Source organism: Microtus ochrogaster, chromosome 2 (genome assembly GCF_000317375.1).
Source record: "Microtus ochrogaster isolate Prairie Vole_2 chromosome 2, MicOch1.0, whole genome shotgun sequence".
In the NCBI taxonomy this organism is placed as follows: Eukaryota; Metazoa; Chordata; class Mammalia; order Rodentia; family Cricetidae; genus Microtus; species Microtus ochrogaster.
Genome location: NC_022010.1, coordinates 89,985,397 through 90,000,307, shown reverse-complemented (window position 1 = coordinate 90,000,307; position 14,911 = coordinate 89,985,397). Strand labels below are relative to the sequence as shown.

At 37.5% G+C, this 14,911-nt stretch overlaps 1 protein-coding gene across 3 annotated transcripts in view; it reads right to left on the bottom strand.

Moving 5' to 3' along the window:
- The window catches only part of Epha6 (EPH receptor A6), a 918,005-nt gene that overhangs the window by 162,030 nt on the left and 741,064 nt on the right, over nt 1-14,911 (bottom strand). For all 3 annotated transcript variants that reach the window (XM_026787030.1, XM_013353099.2, XM_026787032.1), the window contains one exon: nt 13,788-13,913. In XM_026787030.1, the coding sequence (XP_026642831.1) occupies nt 13,788-13,913 (126 nt within the window). The remainder of the gene's footprint in view (nt 1-13,787; nt 13,914-14,911) is intronic.

The window sequence follows — 14,911 nt, the reverse complement described above, 5'->3', positions numbered from 1 at the left end:
AAAAAAAACTTGTAATAGGGGAGCAGCTTCTCAGCAGACACTTTCCATTTAAAAGTTTATTTGGCATTTAAGTGTACTAAACCTTGAGAAAGGATTAAAAAGTCTTACACAAAGCATCCTGTATAGTGAACTCTTTAGTGAGCATTTTCTCACTTATCATATACTTGGATCCTTTTCACCCTTCCTATTCCCTTTTCTTCTTCCTCACTATATTCTCTTTTCCTACTAGTCTTCTCTTTCCTTCAACCCCTTCTTCTTTCATTTTACTCACACAGACAAACACACATACACATACATTTGGAATTTATGTATCTTTAAGAAATCTAAGGCCCTCTCATGTCTCATGTGTCCCTTTGCCCACATTCTATACTTTTTCATCACCTACTATTACCTTTCCTTGCTCTCCTTTCTAAATATTATACTATACATACACTCACATTTTTAATGTACAATCATGCATACATATACTATAGACTAGAATTTGCATATGAAGGAGAATGTTTCCATTTTTTTCTTCTGATTCTCAGTGTTATCACTCAAATGTATAAATTCTAAGTTCATCCATTTTCTGCAAATTTCCTGACTTACGTTACAGCTGACCACGTGTGTATTTGCATTTTCGCCAAACCTTCCTTATGCACTCATCTGTTGATAGATATCTATGCCGGTAGTATTTGATTGCTATCATAAAGAGATGATCAATAAACATGTATGTTCAAATAAAAAATATTTCTAAGATCCAAAAATGAGAGAAAAATGTGTGCTGTTTTTTCTATATCTGACTTATTTTGCTTACTGTGATGATCTTCAATTGTATTTATTTTCTAGCATATAACATAATTCATTGTTCGCTATGTCAGAAGAAACTTTTGTGTGTATAAACCACATTTTCTTCATTTGTCTGTTGGCCAACATCAAGGTTGATTTCATGACTTAGCTACTGCAATAGAGATGTGCAGCTTTCTCTGTAGTAAGTCGCCTTAGATTCTTTGGGTATAAACCCTTAAGTGGTATACTTCAGGCAGATGCTACTTCTATTTTTAGTCTTTGAGGAATATCTATACTAATTTCCATAGTGTCTAGACTAATTTAATCCCAACAACAGCATAAAGATTCCCTTTCCCCATATCCTCACTAGCATTTAAAGAGAGTCTTAGATTAAGACCAAATGCATGTTGGATCAGGAAATACATGGGAGCTGAAGATGGACTGTTGCAGTTTATAGAGATGTTCTGGGGTGTCAATTTAAAAAGGAGTGGAATTGTTGTGGTCAGTTTTGATTGCCATCTTAGTTGAACTAAAAAACACTCGGGGCATTAGTGAGACATACCTTCATGTGTATCTCTCAGGGTGTTTCAGAAAGACCTGCCTTAAATGTGGACACCACCACCCCTTGAGATGAGGTGCTAGGATGAACAAAAACAATACAAGGCAAAAGAAATCTGTGCCCAAGCAATTTTTTTGTTTCCTGGTCCTCCGAGATGTGAGTAATCGCTCACAGGTTACCATGTCTTAGCCTTTATAATGGACTCTATCCTCGGGGTAGTCAGTGAGAATAAGCCTCTCCCTCTTAAGTTGCTTTGCCAGTAATTTGATCACAGAAGCGAGAGAGAAGTCTCAAGTCTTTTTTAAGTGAAAATGACTGAGAACAGTATGTTTAGGAGCTCTCCTAATAGGCTCAAAGATTCCCCAAAATTCTATATAGCTGAAATCAACAGGTTCATACGTTTTTAAATAAACAAAATGGTTTCTCATGAGGTGGCTATTTTTTGACTTAAATATCAGACTACATTCGTTTTTTTAAAAACAGTTTCTACCAGAAAGTTTCCTTTTCTTCTTTCACTATCTGTGTGTGCCTTCTGGGCTCTGTTGACAGGCCCGTACGTATAAAAACAGTCTTGGTTACTAATAACTGAGTGAAATTTGATCCACGTTTCTCCTCATTTCCTACTTTTAACATTTAGAGGTGATCCCAATGCTCTTTCTGAAATGTTAAAGAATAAACCACTACAGCCAATTATAGAAACAGCTAAGTAGAAATGAGGAAGAACGATCTACATTTTTAAAAGTAGGAACAGTTCTTAGTCTGAATTTACTTAAGAGGAAATTGATAGTGCGAAGCTAAAAAATAATCAGCCAAGAAATTAAACAATGACAAAAACCTCAGCAAGCTTGCATTTTCCTGCAGTTCCAGAGAGCTGAGACATGTCATCTGTATCAACGAGATCCTGTTATTATTATCCTGTAATATTCTTCTTTTTACTGGAAATTATCACACGGGCAAAAGAATTTTTCTTGTCAAAAAATGTCATGTAGACCATAGAAATAGCTGCTCCAGATGCCTAATGTTGCACTGCCTGTCACTACAGTAAGTGGAGTGAGTGTGTGAACTGCCTTACATAACTTGAAGAGCATAGGCTTTTTGTCTTTGAACATTTTAAGAATTACTATTTAATTTTTAAAAGTGTGTGTATGTCTATAGCATATGTGTATATGAGTGTGCAGATTCTATTGGAGGCCACACACATCCAAGCCCTTGTAGCTTGCATTACAGGCTACATGACATGACATATCAGTCATGACGTGGGTGCTGGGAAATGAACGGTCAGCCCCTAGTCGAGCATTCCATATTCTTCACCACTGAGCCATTCATTCATCTCTAGATTTTTATTTTTTATTAGTGTTTGAGAATTTAATATGTATATATTGTGTTTATACTAATTCCACCTCCTACTCCCTCCTAACTCCTTTCAGACTCTCCAGAACTTTTCCTTCTCTGCTTTAAGGGTAGTTTTCACGAGTTTGAATTGTACATATTTACTAGAGTAAATATAATTGGAAGCAACTCTTGAAATTATGTTTTATTTATTGCTTTCCAATAATTTCTTGTGATTTCTCTGGGTGTGTATGCATGTGTATGTGAACATACATGAACATGTGTGCCCATGCATGTTGAGGACAGAGGTTGATGTCAGGTATCTTTCTAAGCTGCCCTCCACCTTCCTCTGTGGGGAGGAGGACAGGATCTTTCACTAAACCTGGTGCTCACTAGTTGTTTAGGCTGGCCAAGAGCATCAGGGTATCCTCCCCTCTCTGACTCACTGTGAATTACAGGCTTATACTAAGTGCATTTTTTTTTTGGTAAAGGTTATTTTTACTTGTGTGCATGTGTTCATGTGTACTGTGTGTGCGCATTTCTATGTGTGTGTCTCTGTGTGCACATTCATGTCGGTGCCTACAGAGGCCAGAAGAGGGCCTCAAAACCCTGGGAGCTAAGAGCAATTGTGAGTGTCACTCAATATTCCTGCTGGGAACTTAATTCCAGTCCTCTGCATGACCAGCATGTGCTCTTAATCTCTGAGCTATCTCGCTAGCCCCATCCATGCCTGTCTTTTAATATGGGTTTTAGGAATCCATACTGAGTTACTCAGGCTTGCAAGTGAAGCCTTTTATTGGCAAACAAACAAAGAAAAAAAAACAAACAAAAATCCCTAGGCCTTATTTAGGTAAAAACAAACAAACAAACAAACAAACATTTTGCATAAATAATTTATAAAGAAATGCTACTTGTAAATCAATAATTGCTTTATTTTTATTTAATAATTTCATCCTTGTGGCATTCCTATAGTGACTGACATCCCTAGTTTAACAGTTTAAGTAGCATAGCCAGGACTTGAAACAACAACTTTCAGAGCCCACTACTTGTCTTTGTGCACGAATCTCGAAATGACAGTGGAATCTCCATTAGTCATAGCATAAAAAGTCACACTAAATTTTTATGTCTTTCTACTGAAACATTCTGGAAAGGAATTACAGATTATAGGCTTCTGTGACAATGTGTGAATACAGACACATTGCATAGCCAACTTACGTATGAACAGCAGCAAGTAGGTCATAAGGAGAACAGCTGGAAAACCCTTACACTGTTTTCCTCTCCTACATCCCATTTATGATAATAATTTGTGATAAGTTTATGATAACCATTTTAATGCTCACTTATGCATTGCTTCTTTAAAAGTACTTTCCCTCAAATTCTCATAAGGAGCGTAAACAGACAAAAGTTTCACACTTGTAATTTCACTTGTTAAGGGGCATATATGAAAGCATTTGAGAGTGGTAACGTAAAAAAATTTTTCAGCTCCTCTGTGGGAGGGTGCTGGAGGTACTGTCCCATGCTGAGTCTTTTGAGAGTCCAGGAAAACAGTAGCAGAAAGCTCTGCATTTCCCAGTGGCCATATAAATGTTGTTACTTCCAAACTGTCTTTTTGGTTCTGTAAGTGGTAAGATACATAGTTATCCAGTTTTCTGTATTATTCCCAACCAGAAAAAAAATAACCAGTAAATTTGAAATAAAAAACAAAAGTCTGTTCTATATATTCAGTATATCCTGGTATGGAAGAAGAGAGCCTAAAGAAAACTACTCTGAAATTAACGTACAGTGTCAGTGATCCTTCTCCATACTCCATTGTCCACCCTGCCTTCCCTCCCACTATCTGCCCTAACCTCCTTCTCCATACTCCATTGTCCACCCTGCCTGCCCTCCCACTATCTGCCCTAACCCATCCTCTGCCTTTATCCATGCCCCCTTCACAGTACCTGCATTCTCTATTTCCTTGAAATTTCCACAACTGTAATGATTTATGAATTTCTTGCCTTCTATGAATACTTTAATTTAGACACATTTATGTAAAGATTCAAAGCTAAAATTCATATACAAGAGAAAAAATACATGAAATTTGTTATTCTGGATCTGTGTGTCTTTTCCTTATTTATGAGTTTCATTATTTCTTTTCAGTTGGATGTTGAAGGAGGAGCGAGCGGGCCACCCTGCTAGCTTACACCCGAAATAATCACACAGAAATTGTATTAATTAAATACTGCCTGGCCCATTTTCTCTGTCCTCTTATTGGCTAACTCTCACTTCTTGATTTAACCCATTTCTATTAAATCTTTGTTGACCACAAGTTCATGGCTTACTGGCAAGATTCTAACCTACATCTGTCTCAGGCTGGAGATTCATGGCCTCTCTCTCTCTCTCTCTCTCTCTCTCTCTCTCTCTCTCTCTCTGCTCTCTGCTCTCTTTCTTCCTCTCAGCATTCAGTTCTCTCTCCCCGCCTACCTAAGTGTTTCCCTATCAAAAGGCCAAGGCAGTTTCTTTATTCAACCAATGAAAGAAACACATAGACAGAAGAACCTCCTACACCAGTAGAATACTATTCTTTTGTACCTATGTGTCATATTTCATTATCTATTTATCAGTTGGTAAGCATATCAGTTGTTTTCTTTTTATGGCTACTGTACATTGAACAAAACTGAGCATGGATGGCAAATCATATCTCTGTACTAGGATATAAAGTCCTTCGTGATATTTCTGGGAGTAGTATTGGATTTTAGATTTTTGAGCCTCTATACTGATATCGACAGTGGCTTCACCAGTTTGTATGCTCACCAATAATAAATAAGTGTCCCACATCTACATCATCATTTGTTATTTGTTTTATTGCTCTTAGCTATTCTGTTGGGTAAGATCAAATCTTAAGGCAGTTTTAGACTGCATTTCCCTGATGGCCAAGGATGCTGAACATTCTTGACCATTTCTGTTTCCTCTTTTGAGAGTGCTCTGTTTAGTACAATCCCCTAATTTCTAATTGTTGGCTGTCTTTGTGTTTAGGGTGCTCTGTGGATGACCTATAAATGGTGAGATGGCTCAGAGGATAAGAACTTCTTCCAGAGGTCTTGAGTTCAATTCCCAGCAACCATATGGTGGCTCATAACCATCTGTAATGAGATATGGTGCCCTCTTCTGGCCTACAGGGATACATGCAACCACTTTGGAAATCAGTGTGGTAGTCTCAGGAAATTTGGGATCAACCTACCCCAGGATCCAGGAATACCACTCTTGGGAATATAACCAAGAGATGCCCTATCATACTACAAAAGCATTTGTTCAGCTATGTTCATAGCAGCATTATTTGTAATAGCCAGAACCTTGAAACAACCTAGATGCCCCTTAATGGAAGAATGGATAAAGAAAGTGTGGAATATATACGCATTAGAGTACTACTCAGCGTTAAAAAACAATGATATCGTGAATTTTGCATACAAATGGATGGAAATAGAAAACACTATCCTGAGTGAGGTAACCTTGACCCAAAAAGATGAATATGGTATGTACTCACTCATAAGTGGATTTTAACCATAAATAAAGGACATTGAGCCTATAATTCGTGATCCTAGAGAAGCTAAATAAGAAAAAGAACCCAAAGAAAAACATATAGTTATCCTCCTGGATATTGGAAGTAGACAAGATTGCCAGGCAAAAATTGGGAACTTGGGGGTGGAGGTGGGTGGGGGTAAGGGGAGATGGGGAGAGAAAAGTGAGAAGGGGAGGATGGGGAGAGCTTGGGGGATTGGGGGGGTTGGGATGGAGGAAGGGTAGATATGGGAGCAGGGAAGTAAATTTCTTAATTAAGGGAGCCATTTTAGGTTTGGCAAGAGGCTTGGCTCTAGAGGGGTTCCCAGGTGTCCAAGGAGATATCCCTAGCTAGTTCCTTGGGCAGCTGAGGAGAGGGAGCCTGAAATGGCCCTATCCTATTGCCATACTGAAGAATATTGTATATATAATAAATAAATAAATCTTTAAAAAAATAAATGGCAGTATAGTTCCTGCATAGAGTTCTGGAGCACACATTCTTCCCTCAATTTTCTAGCTCACTATTATCCTGAGTAGTCTGTCTGTCTTTCTTTCTTTCTTTCTTTCTTTCTTTCTTTCTTTCTTTCTCTCTCTCTCTCTCTCTCTCTCTCTCTCTCTCTCTTTCTTTCTTTCTTTCTTTCTTTCTTTCTTCTTTCCTTCTTCCTTTCTTCCTTCCTCCCTAACCCACTCTTTCTCTCTTTCCTTCCTTATTTCCTTCCCTCCTTTTCTCTTTTCTCTCTCTCTCTCTCTCTCTCTCTCTCTCTCTTCCTCCCCCCCTCTCCCTTTATTTTTATTTCTAGCCCTGTGCTTCTTGTTCAGCTCATTGCCCTTTGACATAAGAAACTGCATATTTCAACAAGATCCTGGGACACTTTGGCAAGTGCCGAACAGACTCAGATCCCTACTTGCACCATCTACATAGACAATTAGAATGAAATAAACTTTTAATTCTAATAAGAAGACAATTGCTAAATTTATTATACACAATCTTCCCACCCTGAGAAGTTACTATTTATATCCGAACCTTTGCTGCAAGTTTTACAAGATGTTTAAGTTTTGTTTCTTAAAGTTCAGCTTCGCTAAGTGCACTCTCTGCAAGCCGCCTGTGAAAAGAACCGTGAAAAGCCCACATTGTGTCAGAGTGCGGTTTCCACTGTGCTTTGCCCTACTAAGCCAAAGATTGAGTGCTGAACGGCAATGTATTTGTTCCAGGGCTGGTGTCTCTCTTACTCATGTTCTTAAGTGGCCCAGCTGCCCAACAGGGCATGCATTGCAGCCTGAGGGAACGGCTCTCTAGAGGCAAAGAGGTACTGGAGCAGCCAGGACCCTTTGGTGTTTCCAATTAGGGAGAAAACATACGCACAAAATAACCCCACTCAATGCCAAGATTAAATGCTGATTCACATGGAGACTCAGCTAAATTAGCAAACGGTGTAAGGCTGTTTAGAATTTCCTTTGTAAGAAGAAAATGATTGTTTTTTTTTTTTTTTGACAAATCCTTCAAAAGAATTGAGCACATCTTTAAATAGAACTAAAATAAATGACATCTAATCTAGAATAATAAACAAGATCTCTAGGTGCTGGGTACGTTTTTGGTGAGACTTTAAGTAGTTATTTAAGATTTATATTTTTTAAGATTCAAACTTATTCAAATGATAGTAAGATAAAAAGAAGCTTTTATGTTAATAAGAAAGCTTAGCCAAGGTCAAAGGATAACGCTTTTTAAAGATTGTGAATAGACACATATAAATGGAAGAGAGATTTATTTAAAGGCTCTTTTAAGATTTTTCATGTCTTTCTGGCAGATAAGAAAAAAAGCTCAGAGCATGTTCAAGAGTTTGCCATCAAATGTACTGCGCAGTTGCTTTCTTCCTTTTTAAGGTACCATCAGTCTATACACTGGCGACAGTGCTCACTTCTCACTCTGAGCAGGACTTTGAAAGCAGAACTAGACACATGCTCCCTTTTCTGAGTTTCAGTCTGTTCAGTGACACCCTGAAACTTACAGAATGCATGCCCATCTTCTTAGGAAGGAAAGTCTATAGCCTTCTGCTAACTTTTGGTGTTCGGCATGGCTAAAGAACTGCCATGTTTTCAGTTTTGTTACAAAAGATGACTCTTACCCCTCCCCACAAAAAAGAAAAGAACCAAAGTACAGCTGTGAGGAATCTGAATCTGTGTCTTGTATCACTGGATCATGTGACTTGTCCAGAGGATTCTTTCATTTCATAACCCATATTCAAGTTTCTCAAGTGTAAGATTTGCAGGTTTTAATAACATCTGTAATTCAATGTATGTTCCTATTCTGACTTTTTAAAATTCCAAATGCTATTTTGAACTTGTCTTCCTTAATTTTAAATCGTTTCCCTACCTTTGTAGTACTTTTTCTTAGGTAAGTTCAAGAACCAAAGCATGTGCCTGCTCTTTTAAGCCCACTGAGTTTGAATAATAATCAAGCTAACTAAATAAAATCTGGATCTTGATCTGGTTTTTGATTGGTTATAAAACACATCCTAAATGGGTGATTAAAAATAACCCTCAAACTTAGCACTACCAACACAAATATCTTACCTAAAACTTCCAATGTTGCAAATATTTTACCTAGAACTTACAATATTGCAAATATTTTACATAGAACTACCAATGTTACTTACAAATATCTTACCTAGAACTATCAATGTTTCAAATATTTTACCTAGCGCTGCCCATGTTGCAAGTATTCTTTTAAAAGCTTAGCACTGCAGTCCCAGATGTTGACTTCCTCAGGCTTTGGCTGCTTGGGTATACTGTCCTTCTTTGTGTGATCCTGTTCCTCAGTGCTTTTCTCACCAGAGGTGGCAGTAATCATGCTTGCCTGTCTTGCTCTGCCTGAGTCTTTAACTTTGTTTCCCTTCTTTGATACCATTCTTCTGGCTTTACTTTTGAAGCCTGAAGCTGTAAAAACTTTAGGGAAGGAGAGTTCTTTAGAAAAGAGTGACAAACAACTCTTGAGTAGGGACAGAAGTTGGTACAGGGTCGAAGTCATGAGCATAGTAAGGATGGAAAAAACTAGAACTTTGTGCTACAGAAAAAGGGGTATCTTTACTATAGTACATTGAGTGGCTTCTATGGAATTTTTTTGTACTTTGCTTTTACAGTTCCCTTCATCTCTTGATCTAAGCAGGCACACTGACACATTCACCCATAATTCATCCTGGGTAATTGGCAATATTTACAACTGCAAAATATACAGCAGATACACACCTCAGTAGAATAATAGGTGTTTTTTATCCTGGGGATCTTCTACATATAAAGTATATCCTGTAAGGAGTTTTTATACTAAGTACAATGATATTCTATTAAGGCAATTTTTGTATGCACTTTGGAAAATTAGTTTAATAATTATCATCATCAGGAGAACAATTTCTAGTAGGTGTTGGTTTAGTAGTAGTTGTGTAAGTGGTTAGGCTTGGAATGTTTCAGATCAAAGTCATTTCCCACCCTCTTTAGCATGCCTGAAAATATGGAGACCAAATGTTTTAATTTGATTATTCTGAACTACTGTTTGTTCACCTTTAAAATTTAATGTATACTTTTCCACTGTTGATTTCCCATGGTGCAGTGAGTTCAAACAAACTATTAGATTTCCTTAACATATGGTTTACTCTACCCCAACCTGCCACCTAGTCAAAATCATTTATGCTATTTCTTTTCTGCATCCTCTGTACAGGTCCAGAGCTAAGAATATTAGCATCACGAGGCATGAGACATCTGCTACTCCCAATTCATCTAGTCTAATTTTAACACCTAAACTATATATTTTAGACTGAATAATAATACATACAATATTTCCCTAGCTCCATATCAGACAGTATTTCACATGAATCAGAGAAAGGACTGATATTTGTTAAATAGGCTGTGGAGAAATTGTAATATTTATTCAGCACTGTGTATCCTTTGTTGTGAAACTGACAGTGCTGGAAGGTTAGTGACTTATACAAAGTTGGGCTGTGAACCCTGTTGCTACTGTGGCTAGCCAAGGGCAGGAGTGCAGGCATAGAAAGGTTTGGATCTTTAAATTTAAGAATGATTAAAGTCTTTCTCTGAAAACAAACAAAGTGATATTAAATATCACTAACTATATGCCTAGGAGCCACACTCTGGTTTTGGAATCACTGTGTGTTCACATTTACACTGTTTTCCAGTTCCAGGTAGGCAAAGAAAGAGTCTAAGAAAGTTGGCCATTTTCTCAAACATGTCACACAGTGAAGAGACTCTCAAAGGCAAATGAGGAAAAGAGTCATTCTTATGGTACAGACAGACAGACCGAGATGCTCTGGAGTGGCATCGGCTGCTAAGACTACTCACAGAGGAAATATTAGGGAGATTTCCAATGCCCATTTGGTTTTCTGAACTTACCCATTTAAAAGTCCCACTTGCTGCCACATGCCATTGGGCATTAGTCAAAATATCCCAGTGGACTCAGAAAAAACAAACCTTTCAAATGACCTTTCTAGAAATAAGAAATTCACAAATGATTGACGGTTTTTACACAAATAATGACAAGCTTGTCTATTTTCTGGTTCTCGTGATCTAGCGACTGTCCTATGATTGAAGTTCTGTGTTACAAGTAAATGCCGCAGTAGAAATATTGCCACTTCACAGCAGGAAATGATGCAAAACAAAAGATCAGTACAATCCTTCCACATAAAACATGGCTGGGCGTCTCATTTAAATATGATTAACAGGAACTAATTAGCATCAGTCCTAGAACAGGTCTGCTAATTCTTCACTGGCATGGGAAATGTGTCGAGAGAATGACAAATTATGTGGCATATAATCATTTAGTAGATACCCAGCAGGCATTACACTTCAGCTGGTTCTGGGAGTGTCCCCGTAGCTACGGAAAGGAACATTGCTTCCTGTCCTTGGTTTGATATCCTAACCCTGAACGAACATCTGATTAGATATTACATGACAGGGGAATACTTCAAGGTATTAAATGAATGGAACAAAAAAATCTTCACGTGATGACTGCAATATTCCTCTTAACTCAAGACAATGAAGGAAATTAGCCAGAGTGGAATGAGAGAAAATACAAATCACCTTTGAAAATGCAGCAGTCTTAGCTGCAAGGTAAGAAAATGTACAGGGATCATTTATGAGAGGGTTATGAGTCAGGAAAAGTGAGCGAAGTTAATTTCAGTTTGAAGGAACAGGAACAAGTTGAGATCTATAAATGTTTCATGCAGCAATTTTGCTTCACCTGATTTGTATGTAAGTCATGAAAACGGAGTGGAGTTTTTTTTCTCCTATGAAAGCTGGAGGCAAATTTGGCTTAAAGCCTAGAAGACTAGAGCACTGGGGGCTCTCAGATTCTGCTCTGGAAGTGAGTTTTTGTGTTTATGTTGTAGAAAGATTATCTTCCTTCTGTCATTCCCAATGGCTAAATGACAAGGGCTATTTCAATTTTTTGCTAGTAATGCTGAATAATTCAGATCATTGTTAAACTTCATAATGTCATTTTTGTCAGATATATCTAAACTTACAAGATTTCCACTAATGTTAAGGACTAAACCACTAAACTATTAATTGTGTTTATCTACTCAACTCTAACCTGTGATATATTAGTTATATAAACTAAAGCTTCATTTTAAAAATAGTCCACAGAGAAACCACACATACACTGAGCAATTTACAGAGCTGATTGACTCATTATAACTTTAGAGAAGTTGGATTTTGGAAGTCAAAATTAAATACCTTGGGTTATCTTAGCCAATGACTATTGTCCATGTTGTGAGTGAACTGTGGGAAAGAAAACAGATCCTTACCTTCTACCAATCTAAAACCCAAGGACACCATCAGATAACATGGGAGGCCTATGGCAGTTTCTACTTTACTTTAGCTGCCTGCTCAATGTTTCCACTGATGCATTTAAAAAGTGTCTTGATTGAGGACTTTCTTTGTTTTGTGACTAAAAACCTTCAGGAGGGGGCTGGAAAAATGGCTTAGAGTTTAAAAACACTTGCTGTACTTGCAGTATCCACATGGCATTCACAACCCTCTTTGGGCAGCAGGCACTCCTGAGGTGATTGATATATGTGTGTATACATATACATAAAATGAATCTTAAAAGAAACTATTTCATCACTATCATTGATGGAACATGGTTTTTGGGCAACTTAAATATGCAGTCCTGGGTCAAGGTCACTCAGAATTCTTTCCATATTAAACTATTTCTCATTCTATTTGAGGTGAGAATTGTAATTTTTCTATGTTACCAGTCATTAGTTATGAATATAGTTTAGTTGATGTAGGACTTTTCCCCCTTGTCATTGGCAATGATGCTAAAATTTCCCCATATCATCCTCACTGTTCTATTTCTCAGGACATAAGGGGTAGAGCACCATCAGAATTACAATTACTAGTCCTTTAACTTGCATCACTTTGGTTCATAGGATAATACTGTCAGTCATAAAGTCTCTAGGCACAGAATCACCTGGCAACCATAAAGAAAATGACATCAAAACCTATTAACTGCTAGCTGATTTTTATATATCAAGATTAATTAGATGGCAAGAGGAAAATACCAGAATAATTACTAGAACAGTTGGCATTAAGAAAACCAAACAAATGCATATCTTGGAACTTTTTAAAATTTAGAATTCCCAGCCGTGCCATATGCTCCATTATCCTCTACTATCCCCTGGAATACACCTACAGCATTAGCATAATTTATACCATTGCCATTAGTTATGATAAACACACAAGAATTTTGGTGTAAAAAGTCGAGTCAACATTCACATAAGTGCAAAGTAGGTCTGCATCATTGGGTATGGTGAAGGATGACAGCTCTAGACTTCATTGAATGATAGAAAGAAAGGATTTATGATTAGTGATGCATGAATATTTCATGAAAATTTTTACTAAATTCTGAAATTGAGGTTTAGAATGTGAAATATGCTATATCTTATTTCATATTTTTTGTCAGTTTACTATTTTTAGAGAGGACTGAATTTCAATTTCTTTTTCTTTCCTTTTTTTTTGGTATTTAGAGACAGTCTTTTTCTATGTAACAGCCCTGGCTGTCCTGGAACTTACTTTGTAGACCAGGCTGACCTTGAACTCACAGAGATCCACCTGCCTCTGTCTCCCAAGCGCTGAAATTACATGCATCCATCACCAAACCTGATTTGAATTTTGATCTCAAAATTTTCTTCCAAGTTTTTTTAGTATCTGGCTTTTCTTCAAATCGTTTTCCTTTAGTGAAATGGAACCTTAATTAGATCTCTATAGACTTGTCCAATTCCTCTTTCTGTCAGAGTACTGAGTTTTCAGTTCTCTTTTGTGGTCCATTCGAAGCAGCAAGGTCACTCTAGTTCTTGCTTATGCAAACTGTATGCCAAGTGGGCACTTGGGGTGCGAGCCTTTTACCCCGTTTTGATTCTATTTCACAGCACTAGGTGTCACAGATGTTCTTCCTGCATTGCAAAGAGCCACTGGCATTTATTCCCCATGCCTTTGAAAGTAGTCAGTTTGCATTATTTCTCTATAAGCTGTGAGGAGAGTTCTATTGCTCGCTATGGTGGTGGAGGATTGTACTTGGGATACCTACCAGCAGGAATCCTGGGGGGCAGAGATCCTCCGGCTGTCACTGGATGTGGGGCCTGGATGCTGTTTAGAAACCCAGCCCTCAGGAAGCTGGGGCAGAAGGCTTCCATGCCAATTGCTGGGAAGGATCCTTGGAAAAAATAAAAAATGTTGTTAATTAAAGGCTTACTCATGGAAAATTTAGTAATTGTTTACATGCAATTAAACTTATAGTCAATAATAAAAATAAATCTCATTTCAAATCTCACTTATGTTTTAGTTCTAAAATTCAAGTATTGGGATATACTTTTTCTCAAAAATTTATAAGACAATTCTATTACATTTTAAAGAAAGAAAGCTCTACTTAGCTAGCTATAATTTTTTATATAAATAAATTCTGTGTATATTAGTCAAGGTTCTCTAAGGAAACAGAACTGTGGAATGTGTGTGTGTGTGTGTATTTACATATATATTGGATTTTTAAAAATGTCTTCTTAGATGCTGTGCTCAACAGTCCAGCAAGTACAATAGCTGTCTATAATGGAAGGTCCAAGAATCCAGTAATTGTTCCATCCACAAGGCTAGATGTATCAGTTGGTCTTCAGTATATACCAGAATCCCAAAGAAATAGGCTCTAATATCAGTGAAGGAATAAGCTTGCCAGCAAGAGCAAACAGGCAAAGAGTAAAAGATTTTTTCTTCCATATTCTTTTTTTTTCTTTTTAATTTTATTTAACTAATGTATTTTTCCATTTATTTTACATACCAACCAGTTTTCCCTCCCTCTTCTTCTCCCATCCCCTCCACTTTCCCACATACCCCTTTCCCATTCCCATCTGCTCCTCTTCCCTCTCAATTCAGAAAGTGGTAGACCTCCCATGGGCTTGCACAAAGCATGGTACATCAAGTTGGGACAGGACCAAACTCCTTCTGTCCAGGTAATCCAGCATGGGGAACAGGTTACCAAAAGTCAGCTAAGCACTGGGGAGAGGTCCTGCTCTCTCTGTTAGAAACCTTACTGAGAGACCAAGCTATGGGATTGTCACACAAGTGCAGAGGGCATTATCGATTCCATTCAGGCTCCATCTTGATTCATTATCTAACTATAATTAAAGATTTAAAAGTAGCAGAATACTATACTATAATACC